This window comes from Pinus tabuliformis, chromosome Q (assembly GCF_031772625.1).
Source record: "Pinus tabuliformis cultivar Carrire ecotype Pingquan chromosome Q, CPIR1, whole genome shotgun sequence".
NCBI lineage: Eukaryota > Viridiplantae > Streptophyta > Pinopsida > Pinales > Pinaceae > Pinus > Pinus tabuliformis.
This window is the reverse complement of record NC_142296.1, coordinates 18,796,425-18,819,914: the sequence shown is the minus strand read 5'-3', so window position 1 is coordinate 18,819,914 and position 23,490 is coordinate 18,796,425. Positions and strand designations below refer to the sequence as shown.

At 42.6% G+C, this 23,490-nt stretch overlaps 1 protein-coding gene across 1 annotated transcript in view; it reads right to left on the bottom strand.

Annotated features, from left to right (window-relative positions):
- Nucleotides 1-55: 55 nt before the first annotated feature.
- Nucleotides 56-23,490, bottom strand: part of LOC149218065 (uncharacterized) — a 241,062-nt gene continuing 217,627 nt past the window's right edge. Inside the window, exons 4-5 of the mRNA XM_089383789.1 lie at nucleotides 1,264-1,306; nucleotides 56-1,096 (exon numbers count right to left, since the gene is read on the bottom strand). Coding sequence (XP_089239915.1) covers nucleotides 1,029-1,096; nucleotides 1,264-1,306 — 111 coding nt within the window. The 3' untranslated portion in view covers nucleotides 56-1,028. The remainder of the gene's footprint in view (nucleotides 1,097-1,263; nucleotides 1,307-23,490) is intronic.

The window sequence follows — 23,490 nt, the reverse complement described above, 5'->3', positions numbered from 1 at the left end:
CAGAGGAGTATTGAAGTTGGCAAGAAATTCAATGCTCATGACCAGACAAAGCATGTAAAGTTCAATTGTAACTATATTCAACATTTTGTGAAAAACAAAAAAAATTAGAGCTGCAGTATTGTGCACATCTTCCCCAAGCCTCTCAGTCCAAATAAGTATGTAAAGTTTAGGAATAATCTTGTGTAGTTTCACATATGGCCATTAAGGAAGGGTGATAAAGCATACAGAGTATAACAGCCATACTATATTGTATTCAAATTTTATACTAATAGTACTATTGACTTAGTGGCAAAGAAACGTGACATGTGAATAATTGCCAGCCGCTTTTAGTTACATAATGTTGGTTTCCACCAAAATATCTCTCCCACGAGGTATATTATTTGTGTCTCATTTTACTCGCATTGAATAATAATCATCTCCTCTCGGTGACTTTTCTGTATAGTATTGTGTGTGCACAGTTTTACAGTACAGAGAACTAAACATTGAGCCAAACCAAAGCAGAGATTTCCAGCTCTTCTTGAATCTTATTTTCAAATTGATGCCTTTGTTATTCAAGTACAAGTTTTCTTACCGTTCTGAATGAGCAATGCTTTCTGTCACAAAAATTTGACATCTTCCGACTACATAAAAAGTGTACTTCTACATGGCAAGCTCATATATCCACTCGTTCAGTGTTTTAAACAAAACACTACTTTCAGCAGTCATGACTCGTCACTGATAATCCAGTGATAATGGCCACCCATTAATAGGAGCCACTCATCACAAAAAGTAGTATTGTATACCTACGCGTGCATGTAGATCCATCACGAAGGATATTGTGCACATGAGATTCTCTTAGACGGGATATGATTGTAGACAAACTATTTAGGGAAGAGCAATAGTGAGCTCAAAAGCAAGAAACTGACAGAATTGCTATTCTCATTGAAAAAATAAACGGTACCTTCTGCGTGAAAAGGAAAAAATATCGGTTTCTATTGAGATCGGAGTCCGGAAACTTTGTGGATGGGACCAAGATTTTGGTCAAATTGCTAACCTTGTTGATCAGGGAAATATTTTGACAGAATTACAGATTCCAGACCAAAGTAAACTCCACCAACTGTATTCAAGGACAAATGCAATTGATCAGTATAGCTTAGACGTAAAATATTCAGTTACCTGAATCGATCTAAATCTTTTGTTAATTTTTCCCACTGCTCAGAAATATTAAACACGAAGATAATTATTAAATTAAATACTAAAAAATAAGAGTAAGGCATAACTCACTTGCTACATATTTGGCAAAATTTTTGGGTATCTCCCTTTGAAACTGTGCACCATAAAATAACAAAGTTACACAAATAGATAACTAACAAAAAATAAGACTTGGCCAAACGCTTAAGTAAATCACTGCCATCTATCCAATAGCTCTAACATAATTTAACAAATACATTTCTCCTTTATTTAAGGGAACACAACAGAAGCTGAAGAATAATGAGAGCAGAAGCTTCTTTCATATAATAGGTGCTGCTGGGATGAAGTCATTGTTCACAAACAAGCGCATGTTTATTATTATTCATTTTACTAGCAAATAAATTTATGATCTAGTTTCTAAAAAATCAATTAATATTTATGTTTGTATGCTTTCAAAATACTATCATAGTAAATCGGAAATGTAATCATAACAATTCCCTCCATCTGCATACTTTCAAGATTTTGTCCATCCTTTGGCAGACATCACCTTCACTAACAGGATCAATTTTACATTTCATGTATTTTATTTGAATGCAACCCCTAACATTGATCCAAAATTGGGTCCCAAAGTGTTGTTTTGCAGGTCAAGTCAGAGAAAGTGAAGAACGCTGGAAGTTCGACCAAGTAAAGTGTAACCAAGCAGAGGAAGTCATTGTTAAGGAAAGGAATTGCTGCCAATAAGAAGAATTCAGGCACAAATAAACTGGCTAAGGGATGAACCATCAAGAACGAGAGGATCATTTTTGCCAAGGCGGACAAACCTTGTGCTCAAGAGTGAGGCTTGAGTAGTTGAGACACATTCACATAATGCAGGGCAGGTGCAAAAACGAGCAAGCAGATTTGTCTCTCATTGAAGAAAGGGAAGATGTGAATTGTTAACCGAGGTGACTAAAAGGGCTAAGAGTTTTATTTTGAGAAAAAGAGAGTTGAGGGCCTTGTTAAGTAGATGGTCCTACTTGGAAATAATGGAGAAATCAAGGCTGTTCTAGATTAATTCATTATTAGTCACTTGTTGTAGAGCATTGAGATTGTGCCTATGTTGCAGGAAACGCTGGACCTATGCCGTTTCTGGGCAGAAACGATACGGAAACGCGTTTGGTGCAGCCTGGAAATGCATTTCAGCCTTCAGGCCATACTGCCACATTTCACGTGGGGGAAACATGGCCCAGTATGGCCTGAAACGCGTTTCCAGGTCATATAGCCACGTTTCAGCAGTAAAATGGCTTTTTTTTTCAATTTTTTCTTTTGATTTTTCGTTTTTCTTTTCTATTTTTGCTCTCTGCCAATTCAGGAGTGACAGAGGGAGCTATTGAATATTGGAAACAAAATTTTTTGAGTGGGGCAGCTTAATGTTCAAGCCTATGGCCCTAGTGTTGATATGCAGTTTATGGTAATGTTAAATTCTTAAAGTAAAAGTGATGTCACTTTTACTTAAATTTTTAACATTACTATGAAATGATTTAGGGTGTTTGAGAGTGGTTTTGCCTTCATTGGATTTCATATGGAGAAAGTACAATTTTAGATCTCACACAAAATCCAACGAACTTATCATTGTTTAGAGATTGGGGGGATTACAATGTTTCCATTGGATTTTGTCATGTACTACGGTATAGAACTTGTATTTAACCAAGAGAACCAAGCCCTCTATGTAGGGGAGACTCCCAATAATCAAGTGCACTTAGGGTACTAGGGTATGGAACTTGTATTTAATCAAGAGCACTAAGGCCGTTCGATTATGCAAAAGGAGATTCCTAATCAAGCACGAGACAAGAAATTAGAAATTTCTCGTCACTGATTTTGGATATTGCTATTTTCATTATGTGATCATTCATGAGTAAATGTGATGTAAATTTAGAGACTTATAATTTATGCATTGACATTGGACAATTTAATCATAATGTAATAAATTATAATGCATCATCAATGCTTTATGATTGCACATATTTCTTAAATGTTCTTATCTATCTATCTATATATATATATAGCGTTTCCCCGTTTCAAAAATTGTGGCGGGGGCGGGGGCGGAGGGGGGATCGGGTGGGGCATGTTTCGTACCCGTACCTGTTTCGGAAACTCGTACATGTTTCCTCATATCGTACAACTTAAGATTGTGTTGTCTTATTTAGGATTCAGATCCTATTTATTAGGGAGTTGTTCAAACTCCCCAACATATTTGTAATCTTATAAATGTATGAGCTTTCTTGCCGATGAATAGAATGTGTGCTGAGTGCAGGCACTCTTCAGGTAGAGTTGGTCTCACCTGAGAGGTGCACATTTCATTTCATATTGGTTCTTCCTTTGATTTTCAACTTGCTATCAGAGATCCAAGGGAGTTTGTGTGTGTTTGGATTCTTGTATCGACTCTGCTCATTGGTTGATGTCCTTTTGATTGTTGTTGGATTAGTTCCATTTGAAGTTATGTGGGACTGTGAAGCTTGGAAGAGGCATGAAGACGTATTGTTGTTCAAACCAGGTGTTTTGTTGTAGCAACTCGGTTGGAAGGGTGTGAAGGAATGGCTATGGCCTGAAGCTGACTGCAGTTGTCTGAACCCTGTTGTGGTTGTTGTGGATATGAGTAAGTATAGTGCCTCTGTTGTTGTTTTGTATGGCCAAAATCTAAGTGGGCCGTGATCTGATCAACTACCAATCGAGCTGTTCTTGGAATGGAACTTTGGCTCGTTGCTCGATGTAGGGGCATCAATTCGATGTGCAAAAGTGTGACCGGTGAGTCTGTTGCACTAAGCCAAGGGAGTGATTGCTGAGCCACTCGCTGTTTTGGGACGAAGCTGTCGTGCCACTCGATGTTTTGGGATGAAGCCAATAAACCCTTCCACTGTTCTGGAAAATGCATTTAAAATTAAGTGAAGAGAATACTATTGAAAGTTAAGCTACACTAAAATGTATTGAATTGCAGAGTCACGAGTGTGCCAATCAACGATTCAAATCAAGTATGAAGTTGGAATTGGAATTGCCTCAAAACAAATATAAGGTTTTATATGGAATTGTGATGGTTATTGTACAATGGATCGTTGCTCAAGCTGTGATAAAGTTGTAGCAAAGTTGTTGGGAGAAGCACACATGTGCACTAGTTTGATCATAACGAGGAGATTTGTTGTAGTGTTTCAAGGTTGACATCTATTAAGAACCGCGGTGTAATTCTAATCACAAGGGACTGAGTTATAAGAAGTCCCTAGGGAGACTGTGGAGATACTAGATCTGTCTAGATCGTCGCAGCTCCTCGTGGAGATACTAGCGCCGACTAGCGCAGTGAGTATTTTGTCGTGATAGTAACCCAGTGTTGATAAAGCCATTGCTTGGAGATACCTGGTGATCAAGGAAGCATTGTTCTAGTGACTTATCTTCTGTGAAAGGAGTTGAAGCTTGCCTGTCCAACTTCTGGTACATAAATCTTGTGGTTGACAATATTGTTCTTTTCTCTACGAGTGTGGTCAATAATATCGCGGTTCCATCTGTTGGCGGCCAGTGTTGAGACCCTCTATGAAATTAGACCGCATTGTTTCCTGTCTCGAGTGGAATTCGACTCTTTCTACGCCATTCTTCTGTGTTGACAATCTTGTCTATTGTTTGTGGTAGCTCTCAGGTTGGAAAGACGTGATGTCTGGTTGGAGAGACATGATGCTTTGTCGCATGGCCAAGTGTTAGCTCTGTGCATGCTGAAGAAGTATTTGTCTGTAAAGAGGAGCGTTGGCCGAAAGGAGAATTTAGAACCAAGTGAGTCTCCACTGTCACGTGTAGCCGGTCAAGCAGGTTCTGGTTGCGAACTGGTGTGCCCTGAGGAAGCCATGTTTGGTGCATCCACCTTGGAGACTGGTGCAACTAGAGATGGGCATTGCTTTGTGTGGAAAGTTGTTGCCTACAATCTCTCTGTATGCTTCATTTCTCTCTTTGATCATTGTTGGGAATAGTGCACCAGTCTATCCATAAAGAGGAGTCAGCGTCACATAAATGATAAATCTATTAAAAATTTAAATCATGATTCATAATTCATAACTGAAAGACAACTTACAACTACAAGATAGTAAGATAAACACACTGACAACTGTAGTTTTCTCATTAAGTCATCAAATCAAAATGTGTTACATAGGTAGTGTTGGTGCAATGCCAATGGCAAATAGAAATAGAAAATATAAAACAACTACAGGTATACAAGCCTCAAGGCATCAATCAGCATCAGAATCAGCATCACTGTCCCCATCATCATGGTCCCCACTGCTCTCCTCTACATCCTCCTACTCCGTTGTATCCATAGTCGCCTCTACATCTGCTGGTATGGAGGTTGACCCCTCTAAGTCATCAAATCTAACAGGCTCTAGCACTGGATCATTGAGATCCATGTTGGCCAATGCCAACTCAACAGTGGTGTCCAGACCCATATCATCAGGAACAATGTTACTTGGGAGCGGGAGTGGGAGTGAAAACGGGAGTGGGAGCGACATATTCAGAAGCTCTTGGTTTGGTGCTCTTGATTAAATACGGGTTCCATACCCTAATACATGACAAAATTCAATGGAAACATTGCAATCCCCCAATCCTAAAATCCTGAAAAACTGATAAGTCTGCTGGATTTTGAATGAAATCTAAAATTCTACTTTCTCCATATGAAATCCAATGAGGCCAGAACCACTCTCAAACATCCTGAGTCATTTCATGGTAATGTTAAAAATTTAAGTAAAAGGATGAAAATGAAGATTAAGGAGAATGTCACTTTTACTTTAAGAATTTAATATTACCATGAATAGCATATCAATACTAGGGCTTAGACTTGATCATGACGCTGCCAAAATGCTTTATTCCTTGCTCCAACAGCACAAATCACTTGCCAAATGACAATTTTAATGAGCAAACACGCCCTTTTCATTCCCGTGCTAAGCTTAGCAAGTCCTGGAAACTGAACAGGTGTCCTAAAATCGCGACACGTCCTCGGACACGACGTGTCCTGTGATTTGGACACGAATCCGGACCGAATCGTGTCAGATTCGCCGGATTCGAGATTCGCAGGGGGTTTAGGACGAATCCGGTGACTTAGGCATAGAGACTCATCTTTGTGAATTGATGACTTATGGCATTGTGGAGGAGTCATGGTGCAGTGTATTGGCTTTGAAACCCATGGTGAATTGTTGACTTGGCATTGTGGAGCAGCAACTCGCCCAAAGTGTGGTTGAGGAACAAATTTTGGGTTCGAGGTTTGAGCTATGCCAAGGGCCGTATTTGGTGCGGTGAGCGTGGAGAGACCACAAGTCGCATTTTGGACCTATGCCATTGTGAAAGCGCTTCAACGATTTGGAGAGAAGCTTTGATTGAAGTAAGGAGGAATCGATTACAACCATCCAAAGGTATAGCCATCTACCATGTAAATCAATTTGGCACTTGAAGAGAATCAAGGTGTCGCTAAGAGCTAGCCTTGAGATTCGCTGAAATCTGAGATTAGTGTCGGTAAAAGAGCAAGTGAAGTGGAGTGTATGAGACTTGCACACAGATTCATTGATCAATCGTTATTGCATGCAGTCGTTGCTCCTGGAAATTGTTGGTATGTCTCCAAACAACTACGGCCACCGTCTGCAGTGTATTGAACATCAAAGTATGACAAAGGATTTTTGCTCTACAGACGATGAAATAGCGTTGGGGTGTAGGAGGAGTGAGCCTGACATTACAGTGTAGAGTGCTTGTGCATGCGCAAGAGTTTGCAAAGAGAAGACCTCTGTGTAGCAGAATTGTGTATCTGTGAGGAGAAGCTATTGTGTATTGAAAGCCTGTGGAGCGGCTGCAAGGAAGTGAGAGTTGCGTGAGCATTGAAACGTGCACGAGTCCAGCCTGAGAACCATGAAAGTTGCATACCTCGAGGTGATTTCTATTAAAGTGCAGGAGATGTGTGTTGGATCTGTGAAAAGCATAGAGCTTGTGTTGATGTTCTATGGAGTTGATGGAGTGTTGTAATATTCCTAATTAGCTATGGCTAATTGGAATATTCGATTTTGTTTGATTTTTGCCTTCTATAGTTATTTGTAAATAAAAAGTGAGGACGGGGGAACATAACTCACTTTAGAATAAAAAGTCACTTCCTAGGTAGCACAATGTTGTGACTTAAGGGGGAACCAAGGGGGCCAAAGGGGGACGCAGAAATGGGGCCCACGCAGACACATGGAGGGACTGCGCAGGAGGGAAGGAACACATGGCAAGAAGGGGATCACGCAGGAAAAAGTGAGCATAGGGATTGTGAGAGGCAGAGACTATAAAATAGAGAGGAACCCCCTCATTTGGGATCATTCTGGTTATGAGCATTTGTGATAGTCATTTCGACTTAGTGCACGCTGGCTGTTTAGCTAGTCTACAGCATTGTTTAGTGCATTGAGTGTCTCCGTTTGGAGATCTCACCCTTAGCCCCGGGGGACTTCGAGTGCCTGCTCGGGCAAGGTATTTCCATTGGCATTCCAGCAGTAGATTCATCAGCATTTCAGCAGCAGTTTCATCAGCGTCTTTGAGGAACTGCGTAGAACCCCAAGGGGGTGATTTTCAGGGGTCGGCCATTTCAGAAAATCTTTCTGGGTTTTTCTGGGTTTTTTTAGTAGAGTTCGATTCCAGAGTTTCGGCCTTTTCTGAGGAGGGGAGCAGCCCCAAATCCTCATTCGATTTCCAGCAGCACGACAGTTTCCCAGTAGCTAGGATGCATATCAGTGTGAGGCCATTCTAGGAAAGCTTTCTGGGTTTCTTGAGTAGAGACTGAATCCAAAGTTTCAGCGTTTTCCAAAGAGGGGAGCAACCCCAAATCATCATTTGTTTTCTAGCAGCAGCAGCGGCATCCATGTAGAGAGGCCATTCTTATCATTCTGAGAGTATTTCTTCACTTGCCTTGTGCAAGTCGAGGTGCCATCTGTCTAATCACCTCTTGTACGCATTTATTGCTCAATATAATAAAATGGCTTAGCATTTCTCGTTGCATTTCTTGTGTATCTACTTATATTTACGGTTTACATTATTATATGCTGTTCCACTATTATTTTATCACTTCTGGGTTATTATATCATATGCACATATTTGGTTGGAGTTTTTGCTGGGGTTTGAAGAATATTCTGGGTTAGGAATATTATAGTGGTATCAGAGCATAGATCTGGCTCAGCCTGTGGAGCTAGCAATCTATGACACCGGGGGAAAAACCCTATATCTGTTACAAAGGTCAGAGACACTAGGCGTAGGTTGGAGAATACCTACGGAGAGGGAGATTGTGTTCCTGTGGCAGATGCAGAACAGAGAGAGCCAGTAGTGGACGCAGAGCAGATGGCAGACGAGGACGGGAAGAGATTTGCAGATATGCTCCTCAAATCAGTGCACGATCTCTCGAGGCAGATTGAGGTGATGGGGCAGAGATTCACGGTAGTAGAGGCCAGACAACAGGAGAGCCCACGAGATTTTCAGATCGGTGAGGGATCAGGTGCATCCCATCACTTGCCAGAGCAGCGTGATACTGCGCAGCAGGGGGCCTCACATGCCCCTACATGCTCTACCATGCCCACCTTCTTAGGAGCAGACACGGGGGCCGCAGCCCAGCAGGAGGTAGAGCCCGGGCATATGGGCGATTATTTTGCAGAGTACCAGGCCTATGGGCAGGAGTTCAAGGAAGCCCTCTCATTCAAAGATTTTGTTCAACTCCAGCGGGATAGCAGACCCCGCGATCATCACAGAGAGTACCGGCATTACCATGATGGCGACACCCACTGCGCAACGAGCAGATTCCACTTGCCTACGTTTGATGGCTCATCAAATAGTTCGGCAAAGTCTTGGGTGGAGAAGCTGGACATTTATTTCTAGCTTAACCAAATGTCGGAGGCAGAGGCCATCAAGGTGGCAACATTGCATTTGGATGGCGAGGCCCAAGATTCGTGGTTTCATGGGATGGTTACATTGGGGCACTCCACAGTGACGTCATATGCCGAGTTTACCAAGAGACTGATGGAGCGATTTGATCGGAGGGATCTAGAGTAGCGTTTCGTTGAGCTAACGAGGCTCAAACAGACAGGGAGCCCAAAGACATACATTGCAGATTTCTTGAGGTTCTCCGTGATGGTGCCAGACCTCTCCACGACACGGAAGGTCTATATGTATGTTGAGGGGTTAGCAGAGCCACTTTAGGGTCTAGTTCGATACACTAGACCAGCTATGCTCCAGGATGCTATCAGCAGGACCCGGGACATACAGGATGTCTTACCCAGGACTCGGACACCTTACCCCCAGAGACAGACTTTCCACTCTAAGGGGAAGGATGTGAGGATTCCACCTCCAAAGGAGAATCCAAGACGAGTACAGCTTGACGATGATGCCAGGAGGGAGCTGAAGAAGAAGCGGTTGTGCTTCACTTGTCAGGAGCCAGGGGCACCAGGACATAGATGTGTTGTTGGTAAAGCACATTTTATTGAGGTCTTCTTTGAGAGCAGTGGAGAAGAGGATGACGAGGAGGATGTGGAGGCGGGAGATAGCCATGCCATATAGGGACCTTTGCCACGTCCACCACTAGCAGTAGGTGGTGCATCTTTTGCACCCATTGGAGGGGCCCTTGCAGCATTGCGGGGAGTTCCCAAGTATCTGACGCTACGCGTACGAGGGACAGTACGTGGCCAGCGCATATCAGTTTTATTTGACAGTGGGCAACTCACAACTTCATCGATGCCCAGATGGTTGAGCAGAGAGGTATACAAACAGAGAGCTTCGATGGGTTTTCAGTCTTGGTCCCAAGAGATCAGACCATGACGTGTGCTTGTTATGTTCCATAGCTTTCAGTGACGATGGGCACCTACACATTGACTGACCACTTTTTCGTGGTCGATATTCCGGACACCAACATGATACTGGTTGTTCAGTGGCTTATCACTCTAGGGAAGGCCACGACAGATTGGAAGACCCTGGAGATGGAGTGGGATGATGAGAAGACAGGGAGGGCATGAGAAGATACGGGAACAACACACATATCCGCCTCAGACTGTCTCAGCTCATCGAATGTGGGCAGTGGAGCTGCATGCATCAGAGGCAGGAACTACAGGGCAGACGGTACACCCAGAGATATAGTCTATCCTTGATCGGTATGCCATAGTGTTTGGGGAGATTCCACTAGGACAGCCACCAGATCGGGGGTTTGAGCACATCATCGAGCTTGAGCAGAGCATACAGGCTGTGATTACCACCCCCTATAGGCACCCCAAGGCCTATCGGGATGAGATTGAGCGGACTATCCAGGAGTTGCTTGCATTGCCAGATTTCACGCAGCCATTTGTTTTGGAGTGTGATGCATCGGGAGAGGAGATCGGCGCAATATTGATGCAGGGAGGGCACCCTATAGCATTTGAGAGTCGAAAGCTCCTTCCGCACGAGAGGTTGTATTCCATATACGATAAGGAGATGCTGGCCATCATGCATGCATTAGCTAAGTACCGACAGTATTTGGTAGGCAACAGGTTCAGGTAAGGACTGATCACAACAGCCTCAAGTTCTTTTTGGAGCAGAAGCAACTACAGGAGAAGCAGCAGAAGTGGATCAGTAAGATCCAAGCATATGACTTTGACATTGAGTATGTCAAAGGTATGAACAACGTAGTAGCAGATGCCCTTTCACGTAGACTAGCCACGTTGTCTCTCATGAGCTTGGATACAAATTGGAGGGCTAGACTCTTAGTAGAGTACTCCAAGGACAGATTTGCATGTGAGGTTTTGGATGGGCAGGTGGCAGATGACAGGTACAGGGTGGTCGATGAGATCTACTACAGGGACCAGATCTTCTTGACTGAGGGGTCTTAGCTCAAGAAGAAGATACTCCAAGCATCACATGATTCCCCATTGGCAGGACATCAAGGTTTTACCAAAACCTACAGGGCCATTAGGGAGAGGTTCTCATGGAAGGGCCTCAAGGAAGATGTACTCCAACACATCCGGGAGTGCGATGTTTGCCAAAGGAACAAGGGAGAGATGAACCAACCCACAGGGGTATTGCAGCCTCTTCCCATTCCAGAGGGGAAATGGGAGAGTATTTCGATGGATTTCATCACAAGGTTGCCCATGGTACAAGGCAAAGATTGTATCTTTGTAATCGTTGATCGACTGACGAAGTACACACATTTCTTTGCCATATCCGGACACTATACAACAACACAGGTGGCCGAGCTGTTCTTCAGGGAGATCTTCAGGCTACATGGTCTTCCTAAGACCATCATTAGTGACAGGGACAGTCGTTTCATAGGCGGGTTTTGGCAGGAGCTTTTCCGATTAGTGGGGACGGAGTTGACACTGAGTATCAACTATCACCCACAGACGGACGGACAGACGGAGATAGTTAATAAGTGGCTGGAGGGCTACTTGTGTAACTATGTCAGTGGGCAGCAGCGAGCATCGCTGAAGTGGCTGCATCTGGGGGAGTACTGCTACAATACTTCGCATCATATGTCCATTGGTATGTCACCATTCTATGCCTTATATGGGTATCATCCTTTATTTTTTGTCGACGTGATGTTTGGTGATAGCAGGGCTCCTAGAGCCAAGATTTGGATCCAAGAGAGTCAGGATATCCTCCGAGTTCTCAAGGATAACAAGGCTACAGCGCAGAACCAGCGGAAGCTGTATGCCGACAAGGGTCGGGTGGAGAGGCAGTTCGAGGTAGGGGACATGGTCTACCTACGATTACATCCATACCAACAGTCATCGCTGAAGCAGAAGGGGGCTGAGAAGCTCAAGCCCCGCTTTTATGGGCCATACAGGGTGATACGCAGGATTGGACAAGTTGCATATGAGTTGGAGCTGCCCCAAGGCAACAAGATTCATAACATTTTTCATGTATCATGCCTGAAGAAGGCATTGGGGCAGCAGGTGACCGTGACGGATGAGCTACCACCCATGGATGATGAGGGGCATTTGGTTTGTAGCCGGAGGCTATCATTGACTCTAGGAAAAGACGATTGCGGAGCAGGATAGTCCAGGAATTCTTGGTGAGGTGGAAGAATTTGCCGAATGAGGATGCCACTTGGGAGAGTAAGGAGATCTTACAACATCCATCACTTCAGTTGCTTGAGGACAAGAAACATTTTGCTGGGGAAGACTGTAATATTCCTAATTAGCTATGGCTAATTGGAATATTCGATTTTCTTCGATTTTTGCCTTCTATAGTTATTTGTAAATAAAAAGTGAGGAAGGAGGAACATAACTCACTTTAGAATAAAAAGTCACTTCCTAGGTAGCATAACGTTGTGACTTAAGGGGGAAACCAAGGGGGCCAAAGGGGGACACAGAAATGGGGCCCACGCAGACACATGGAAGGACTGTGTAGGAGGGAAGGAACACATGGCAAGAAGGGGATCACGCAGGAGAAAGTGAGCCTAGGGATTGTGAGAGGCAGAGGCTATAAAATAGAGAGGAACCCCCTCATTTGGGATCATTCTGGTTATGAGCATTTGTGATAGTCATTTCGACTTAGAGCACGCTGGCTGTTTAGCTAGTCTACAGCACTGTTTAGTGCATTGAGTGTCTCTGTTCAAAGATCTCACCCTTAGCCCCGGGGGACTTTGAGTGCCTGCTCGGGCAAGGTATTTCCATTGGCATTCCAGCAGTAGATTCATCAGCATTTCAGCAGCAGTTTCATCAGCATCTTTGAGGAACTGCGTAGAACCCCAAGGGGGTGATTTTCAGGGCTCGGCCATTTCAGAAAAGCTTTCTGGGTTTTTCTGGGTTTTTTGAGTAGAGTCCGATTCCAGAGTTTCGGCCTTTTCTGAGGAGGAGAGCATCCCCAAATCCTCATTCGATTTCCAGCAACAACAGTAGCACGACAGTTTCCCAGCAGCTAGGACGCAGATCAGTGTGAGGCCATTCTAGGAAAGCTTTCTGGGTTTTTCTGGGTTTCTTGAGTAGAGCCCGAATCCAGAGTTTCAGCTTTTTCCAAGGAGGGGAGCAGCCCCAAATCATCATTTGTTTTCTAGCAGCAGCATCCACGCAGAGAGGCCATTCTTGTCATTCTGAGAGTATTTCTTCACTTGCCTTGTGCAAGTCGAGGTGCCATCTGTCTAATCACCTCTTGTACTCATTTATTGCTCAGTATAATAAAATGGCTTAGCATTTCTCGCTGCATTTCTTGTGTATCTGCTTATATTTTCGGTTTACATTATTATATGTTGTTCCACTATTATTTTATCACTTCTGGGTTATTATATCATTTGCACATATTTGGTTGGAGTTTTTGCTGGGGTTTGAGGAATATTCTGGGTTAGGAATATTACAAGTGCGTTGTTGATCCACTATTCTTGTGAATTTGACTGTGCATTTCATTGTTGTTTGGAGAGTGTTGCTCCACCTGAAGAAGTTGTTCGATCACTTCCTTACACCTGTCAGAAGGTCAATTGAGAGTTTGTTGTTATCAACCTGGTCATTGGCCCATCCCTGCATGCGTGGAGCGTGGAAGCGTATTTGTTGGTCCAACGATGTGTATTTGAATGCATGGTATTTCTATCAATGTGTATTTCATTCAAGTATGACTTTGTTTTTCTTAATATTCAAGTGTGATTTTGCCTTGTTAGGAGTTGTGTTCCAAGCTAGGAAGAGGGTTTGTTTACCATGAATCCCTCATTGTATAAAGCGATATTATTGAAGGTTCATTGAGTTTTTGAATGGCATGAAGGATTCGTACTTTGGTGAGAAAGAGAAAAGCTATTTGTTGAACTTGCATGAGAATTGGTATTGGTAGCTAATAGAAAAAGAATGCACAACAGTCATGGGTCAGCAAAGGAGACTCAAACAATTTTAGAGAGAATTGAAACAACTAAGAAAGAATGAAAGGGCAGAAGCTGCAGAAGGATATGAAATGTTTCCAGTCATTGAACCCATGCCTAATGAAGACATGAATCCAAATATAGATTTGAATTAGCTAGAAGAATTTGAAGAAACCAGTGCAATATTGAAATGATTAATGTTAGTTCTGCCACATTTCTCAGATCTACAAAAAGGTGCAAAGATTGCAGAGAGAATCCATGGAGGACTAAGCAGTAGCTAATGAATTGAAGAAAGTGAATAGCCTCTTTGAAGTAGAGGTGGTGAATTCAAAAACTATGGTTGTTGATGATAAAGAAGAATTTGCAACAACAATAAAATTTGATGATGGATATTTGTTTTATGAAGATGAAATGCAGGTTATCACTTAAAGTAAGTTGATTGATAAATTGTTATGTAGATCTTCCGGATACATCGCATTAGGTTTCTTTCTGATCGACGTTTCGAACCAACAATGGTGGTTCATCTTCAGGATGTGATAAATTGTTGTTTTCTTTAGAAGATTAAGTGGTTGCTAATCTGCCCATAGCAATAGAAAATCATAATGAGACACAGAAGAACATGAAGAGAAATCCGTAGCAACAATTAAGGGAACATGCAAGTTTGAAGATGTTGAAATTGATTATGATGCCTAGATAAAGCTTATTGAAGAATGGATTGAGAAACCTTTTGAACAAATTGATGCAGGTCTCAAAGCAGCAGCTAGAGTTACATGCTTAATGGTGGAGGCTCTTGGAAATGAGAAAAATGGTGAATCAATGAATGATTCAGATGATATAGAAATGGAAACAATGGTGGATACATCTGAAGATGTTCATGGTATTCTAATGCATTGGAGCCCAGAGGAAATCATATATTATTATGATCTAATGAGGCAACAGTCAACTGAACAGGAAATAAATGAATGTAAAGTGCAACAACCCACTTATGAATCTAATGAAGAATTTGTAAGTATTGAAGACAAAACTATGTGTCAAGAACCTGATGGAGAATTGCAAACAGTGAGAAGAAGACCACAACCCAATTGTATCATGCAATTAAAGAGAAATAAATTAAGGAAGAAACATCATCGTTATTTAACAGCAAGAAAGATTAAGATGAAGATATTAAAATCAAATTTGTAAGCTTGGTTGAGACTTAGACCAGCAGACATTATGTTTTTTAGAAAATCCATTTCTCCATTAAGGGGGAGACTTGGAAATAATGGAGAAATCTAGTTAGTTCTAGATTAATTCATTATTAGTCACTTGTTGTAGAGCGTTGAGATTGTGCTGTCTTATTTAGGATTTAGATCCTATTTATTAGGGAATTGTTCAAACTCCCCAACAGATTCGAAATCTTATAAATGTATGAGCTTGCTTGCTGATGAATAGAATGTGTGTTGAGTGTAGACACTCTCCAGGTTGCGTTGGTCTCACTTGAGAGGTGCACATTTTATTTCATATTGGTTCTTCCTTTGGTTTCAACTGTGATTGATAGAGAAAACATCCCTTTGCTTGGTATGAAGGAAAAGTACACCAAAGGATGTTGATTTGGGATAGCATTGGATGTGCTCTAGCCATGAAAATTGGTGGAGAGGCTAAAGCACATGAGATCTCCAAGACATAGAAATGGTTTGGATAGATTGTACCCGGTTTGAAAGATATTAAAATAACTAATATTTTTAATGGAGTTCTTAAGTCTAAACTTAGGAAAAATAAAATATTAATGGATATTTGTTGAAATTTGGTACCGGAGGACAGGTGGTTCCTTAAGGCTTTGATCTTTGGCCTAAGGAAAAGTGTCCAAAAGAATTTAATTTTTCTCCTAAAGTAACTTTATAATTTTTATAAAGTAAAATCTAATTTAAAAGTGACTTTAAGTGATAAAGTTATTAAGTCTAATTTTAAAGTGAATTTTATAAAGTCAATGAAAAATTAGAAAGGAAAAGTGACTTTGGAAATAAATGATTAAGTAGGTCTTTATTAAAGTGGGGTGAATTAAAAAATAGAAAGTGAGATTTAAATGAGCATTTAATCTCAGCCATTGATCTAAATTTATTTCAGCCATTGGATTTAGGGATAACCCAAAAGTCACTTGGATCACCCAAAAGTCACTTGGGATTAGATTAAAAGAGGAAAAGGAGGAAAAGGTCATTCATTCTTTCATGAGCAGATTGGGAGAAGGAGAGCAAGAGAGCAAGAGAGATTTCTGAGCAGGGAGGAGAAGGAGACAGCAGCTTGGCACACATTCCAAGGCAGCAGTTGCGCAGATTTGTACAGCTGGTTCAGCACACAGTGAAAGACAGATTTTGGCACGATTTTCGAAGTGGTTTGCACAAAAATAGAGCAGTTTGCTGATTTTTCTGCACGCAAAACGAGGGCCGTACAACACATTTATTGCAGTCCATACAACGCATTTAATGCTGGCCGTACAACAACATTTAATGCTGAAAGTGGGCACGAAAATCGAGGAGGCCGTACATCATTTATTGCTGTCCTGTTTGCTGTAATTTCCAGTTTGCTGTGAGGCATGGGAAAAGAGATAAGTTGTAAATTTGCTTGTTGATTTTTCACTGAATATTTCTCACTGTAAAAAGGCAATTTTCAGAAATAAAGAAGAGCTCTCAAATTGGTTTTCCCCAAGAGTTGTAGGGGGCTTTTCCAGGGTCACATTGACCAAAAATCTCAGTGTTTAAATGTGTTTTAATGACTGTTTATTACTACTGATTTTTATTTCTGCAATTTCCAGCATTCTGTAAAATTTCCAGAATTTGTGTTTTCAACAATATTTATTTTTTCAGCTTGTTAAATGTATGGTTATGGGAAAGGACATTTAACTATATGGGAGAAATAAGGAGAAACTGAAAACCGGAGTGGGAAATGAGAAATTTCTACATGGTATTAGAGCTTGAATGTTGAAGGGCAGTTTGGGACGGCAAAAGGAAAAATTACAGCTGCTGATTTTTCACTCAGAAAATTCCAGCAAGCTGATGTTTTCATAAACAACAGTTTTATCTTTACTATAGCAGTGCTATTTTTCAGTTTTAGGACAGCAGGATGTCATTGGGATTGAGGGTGGAGGATAGGCTGGATGGGCATACAAATTACAGCGTTTGGAATGAGAGAATGTAGAGTATCTTTGAGGAGGCAGAAGTCTGGGATATCATGGTGCATACCACACAGAACCCTGTTGTTGTGCCTACTGATGCTACTCAGTTGACAGCTTATAATAAAAAGAACAACAAGGGTAAGAGGTTGATTCTAGACGGAATCAAAAACCATTGCATTCCTCATGTGAGAGGAAAGAGCAATGCCCATGAGATGTGGACAGCATTGTCCAATCTCTACCAGAGTACCAATGAGAACCGGAAGATGGTCTTGAAGGAGAAGCTTAAGAACATTAAGATGGGTAATGATAGTGCAGCTGGATGTCTCACAAAGATTACTAATGTGAGAGATGAGTTGGCAGCGATTGGAGAGGCCATTCCACCCACTGAGTTGGTGCAGATTGCAGTGAATGGCCTCCCCCGTTCATGGTTGAACTTTGCTGATGGGGTTTGTGCACGTGAGACCCTTCCCACATGGGAGAGGTTTTGGGATGATTGCATTCAGACAGAGATCAGGAAAGGTCAGCTTAGGGCAGCCAAGCCAGTTGAGCAGGATGAGGATGTAGCACTGGTGGCAGGAGGCAAGAAAGGCAAAGGGAAGAAGCAAGCTTCCACAAGCAGTGGTGGGGGCAAAGGCAAAGGTAAAGATAAACAGGGGAACACACAGAAGGACTATTCCAAGGTGAAGTGTTGGAATTGTCAAAAGATGGGACACTATGCAGTTATGTGTCCGGAGAAGAAGAAGAAGAAGGGGAAGAACCAGGACGTGGCAGCTTCAGCAGAGATTGAGGACTTTGCAAGTCGTTTTGACCGGGAGTTTGCGTTCACTACGTGTGAGTGCTTTAGTGCAGGATCACCTGCCACACAGGTTCAGAGGGAGCATGCTTTTCCCTCGATTAGCGGAGCATCTTCAGGTATCTGGTATGTGGATAGTGGGGTTTCGCGTCACATGACAGGAGTCCGTGAGTACTTCTCAGAGCTTTCAGAGAGTGGCACTGATATAGAGGCAGTACTCGGTGATGACAGAGTTGTTAGAGCAGTCGGGGTGGGGACACTGACATTTCAGAGGGAGTCCAAACCTCCCTTGAAAGTGTCAAATGTTCTTTATGTGCCAAGGATGAGGAAGAACCTCATATCCGTCTCAGCTTTGGAGGACAGAGGATATGAGGTACTGTTCAGGGGAGGACAGGTGTTGATGTATCCCAGGGAATTAGCTGGAGTGATAGGTGTACGCCATGCAAAGGTGTACAAGTTTTCATTCCAGCCCCTTTTGGCATTGAGCAGTAGTACCGACAGCAGAGCTAGCAGTTCTGAGCTGTGTGAGATTTGGCACCGCAGGATGGGACATATGTATCATGGAGCCTTGAGGACATTGCGGGAGATCACTACAGGTGTGCCAGATTTCAGTACTGATCACTTTGATACTTGCAGAGGTTGTGCGATGGGCAAGTTTGCCAAATCCCCTTTTCCCAACAGTGACAGCAGAGCGACTGGGATACTTGATTTGATTCATTCCAATGTGAGCGGTCGGATGTCTCATGTTTCCTTGAGTGGATATGAGTACTATGTTTTATTCATTGATGATCACTCCAGGAGGACCTGAATTTATTTTTTGAAGACCAAGAGTGAGGTCTTCAAGCGGTTTCAGGAGTTCAGAGCTCTTGTGGAGACACAAACAGGTCGAAAGATCAAGTCCCTGAGGTCGAACAATGGAGGAGAGTACACCCTTGGAAAGTTTGTTGACTATTGTGCGGAGGCAGGCATTAGGAGGGAGTTCACTGTTCCTTACAACCCCCAGCAGAACGGGGTTGCAGAGAGGAAGAACAGATCCATCATAGGGGCTGCCAAAGCCATGTTACATGATCAGGGGTTGCCATTGTTCTTGTGGGCAGAGGCTTGCAACACAGCTGTTTACTTGCAGAACAGGAGTCCGCATCGTGCCTTCGGGCACGACTCCGGAGGAGGCTTTCTCTGGGAAGAAGCCTGATATTGGTCATCTTCATATCTTTGGATGCATTACATACTCCTATATACCCAAGGAGAAGAGGACCAAACTAGAGCCCACCGCAGAGAAGGGTATCTTTGTGGGCTACAGTGAGACCTCAAAGGCCTTTCGGATTTACATTCCTGCACAGAGGAGAGTTGTTGTCAGACGGGATGTGAAGTTCGAGGAGGACAGGGCCTTTAGGACGTCACAGGAATTAGAGTATCTGGATCAGCCAGACCCTCAGCAGCAGTTGAGTCAGTCGTAGGGATCCAGTGGGCAGGGATCAAGAGGATCAGGAGGTACATCTATGAGGATGTCAGGTCCGTCAGTGAGCAGTGGCTCACCGAGCCAGAGGGGTGGTGCTCCGGGCAGCATGCAGAGCAGTTCACAGAGCAGTTCACTAGGGAGTCCACTGATGGACAGTTCACACGGTACCTCAGCTTCTACAGGTTCAGGTGCAGGCAGGAGGACAGCAGACAGACAGTCAGAAGTTCAGGCTACTGATGGTGATGAGGAGGAGGAGTTTCATTCTCCTATGGGAGAAGCATGCTCAGGGAAGAGAAAGCCCAAGTGGCTTCAGGACACCTTGAGAGATGCCACATCTGTCGCTGAGCCGAAGAGGCCGGTCAGAGAGAGTAGACCACCTGAGAGGTTCTGTAGCTATATGGCGATGGTTACGAGCATCCTTGACTCTGAGCCTTCTAGCTATGAGGAGGCAGCTAGCCAGCAGGTCTGGAGAGAGGCCATGCAGGAGGAGTATTCTTCTATCATGAAGAATGATATTTGGGAGGTGGTGTCGAGGCCTGAGGGCAAATCCGTGGTTACTTCCAGATGGCTTTACAAGGTAAAGCATGCTGCAGATGGCAGCATTGAGAAATTCAAAGCAAGGTTTGTGGCTAGAGGGTTCTCCCAGGTAGAGGGAGTTGATTATGAGGAGACCTTCGCTCCCGTGGCTCGATATACTTCGATCCGCTCCATTATATCGATAGCAGCAGAGATGGGTTGGAAGATCCACCAGATGGATGTGAAGACTGCATTTCTCAGTGGCTTCATACAAGAGGAGGTGTACATTGAGCAGCCACAGGGCTTTGAGGTGCATGGGAAGGAGTCCCATGTGTGCAGACTGAAGAAGGCCCTTTATGGCCTGAAGCAAGCTCCCAGAGCTTGGTACTCCAGGATAGATACATACTTGCAGGGGACAGTGGATTATGGTCTGGACTACAGGTAGGGAGATGGAGTGAGATTGGCAGGATACACTGATTGGGCAGGTTGTGCTTCTGATAGGAAGAGCACTTCAGGGTGTTGTTTTGGGTTGGGTTCAGCAGTAGTGTCATGGTTCAGCCGGAAGCAGCAGTCAGTAGCACTGAGTTCAGCGGAAGCAGAGTATATGGCAGCCAGTCTAGCTAGTTGTGAGGCTATCTGGCTTCGCAAGATGTTGTTTGGCTTATTTGGTCAGCCGTTGAGACCTTCAGTGATTTACTGTGATAATCAGAGTTGCATTAAACTCACGGAAAATCCAGTATTTCATGACAGGTCAAAGCATATCGGGATCAGATATCATTTCATTAGAGACTATGTTCAAAAGGGAGCTGTGAAGCTTGAGTATATTTCCACTGATGAGCAGGTTGCAGATATTCTTACCAAAGCCTTACCACGGGGCAAGCATGTCTACTTCAGAGACAAGATGGGTGTGGTGAGGAACACCTTCCTCGGTAAGAGGGAGTGTTGAAATTTGGTATCGGAGGACAGGTGGTTCCTTAAGGCTTTGATCTTTGGCCTAGGGAAAAGTGTCCAAAAGAATTTAATTTTTCTCCTAAAGTAACTTTATAATTTTTATAAAGTTAAATCTAATTTAAAAGTGACTTTAAGTGATAAAGTTATTAAGTCTAATTTTAAAGTGACTTTTATAAAGTCAATGAAAAATTAGAAAGGAAAAGTGACTTTGAAAATAAATGACTAAGTGGGTCTTTATTAAAGTGGGGTGAATTAAAAAATAGAAAGTGAGATTTAAATGAGCATTTAATCTCAACCATTGATCTAAATCTATTTCAGCCATTGGATTTAGGGATCACCCAAAAGTCACTTGGGGTTAAATTAAAGGAGGAAAAGGTCATTCATTCTTTCATGAGCAAATTGGGAGAATGAGAGCAAGAGAGCAAGAGAGATTTCTGAGCAGGGAGGAGAAGGAGACAGCAGCTTGGCACACATTCCAAAGCAGCAGTTGAGCAGATTTGTACAGCTGGTTCAACACACAGTGAAAGGCAGATTTTGGCACGATTTTCGAGGAGTGGTTTGCACAAAAATCGAGAAGCAATTTACTGATTTTTCTGCACGCAAAATGAGGGTCGTACAGTGCATTTATTGCAGTCCGTACAACGCATTTAATGCTGGTCGTACAACAACATTTAATGCTGAAAGTGGGCACGAAAATCGAGGAGGTCGTACAACATTTATTGCTGTCCTGTTTGCTGTAATTTCCAGTTTGCTGTGAGGCATGGGAAAAGAGATAAGTTGTAAATTTGCTTGCTGATTTTTTGCTGAATATTTCTCACTGTAAAAAGGCAATTTTCAGAAATAAAGAAGAGCTCTCAAACTGGTTTTCCCCAAGAGTTGTAGGGGATTTTTCCAGGGTCACATTGACCAAAAATCTCAGTGTTTAAATGTGTTTTAATGGCTGTTTATTGCTGCTGATTTTTATTTCTGCAATTCCAACATTCTGTAAAATTTCCAGAATTTGTGTTTTCAGCAATATTTATTTTTTCAGCTTGTTAAATGTATGGTTATGGGAAAGGGCATTTAACTATATGGGAGAAATAAGGAGAAACTGAAAACCAGGTTGGGAAATGAGAAATTTCTACAATATTAATATAAAACTGGGATAGAAGGTTCCAAAAGTCATGGATCAAGCCAAATCTAATCTTAGCCGTTGATAAGAGATTTAATCTTGGCCGTTGAAAGACCAACAGGAAAAGTATAAGAGGAGGCTTGAGGGTCAGTTGGAAAATACACCAGAGTGATCAGTGATTCATTTTGCTAGAGTGGGGTTGCTAAGCAAAGTTGAATGTGATCAGCAGCGAGGGGCAGTGAGTACGAGGTAGAGAGGTAGGGACAATACTGGGAGACTAGCACAAAAGCGGAGAGAGAGAGAGAGTAGCAGTCTGTCCAGGCTACGCAGAGCCCAGCAGAGGCAGTGCAAAGCTCAGAGAGACGGCATCATCCACACAGAGGGCAAAGGGAGTGATGCAGAGGCTACTAGAGGCTACGTAGTGCCTCAGAAGTGTATGAATTTACAGGGTAACTTCCTCAAATAGAACACCAAAGGACACCGCTCACAAATAAATCATAGATCAATACACCGGTATTCTTGACGTGGTTAAAACCCTCAAAGAGGGAAACAGTCCACGGCCTGAGCCAACGCGACCACTTCAGGTAATTTATTAATAAAAGAAAGAAAATTTACATAAGCTTCTCTCATGAACGGTCACACTACAAATGACCCTCCATGCTCTTTAAATAGAGATCATGGACCAATTGGGTTTTAAGCCACAGATCAAGTGTCGGTAATATTGAGGAGAGAATGAACCGTCAGATCACTTCATGTCTAGAACATATCGTGACTGTCGGATTGTAAGTTACAAAAGTACATAGTAAACAAACACACTTTACCTACCTCTACATTAGACCAAGTTATACTTAACTATTTCCTATGTGTCGAAATATCCTAACATCCCCCCTTAAGAACAACTTGGGATAGGATTGAAGGATGTACAAATATGACATAATAGGAGAAGAAAGGAGGCATTAGAGCCTATCCCCACTTAGTGACAACTTCCTGAACTCCAATCATAAATCAAAGTTTAGTAAACTTTGCCTCTGTGATAGCCTTTGTAAAGGTGTCTGCAACTTGATCATCGATTGAACAATATTTCACTTCAAGAACATGGTATGAATGAGTTTTTTGATGAAGTGCATGTGTAGTTCAATGTGTTTGTTGCGCTGATGTTGGAATGGATCTTTGCATAGTTGAATGGCACTTTGATTATCACACCAAAGTTTAGTCAGATGCTGCTGCTGAAAGCCAAACTCTGATAGGATCTGACGAAGCCACAGGGCTTCCTTACTAGCTTCTACTGCACCACGATACTCTACTTTTGTTGAAGAAAGAGAAATGGCACTTTGTTTCTTGCAAGCCTATGTAATAGGTCCATAACCAAGAGTGAAGACATAACCTGCAGTAGACTTCCGATCATCAGGGTCACCGGCCCAATCAGAATGAGTGAAACCAATCAATAGAGGAGATGCTTCAGCACTATAATGAATCCAAAACTGAACTGTACCTCGAACATAACGAAGTATTCTTTTAACTGCTTTCCAAT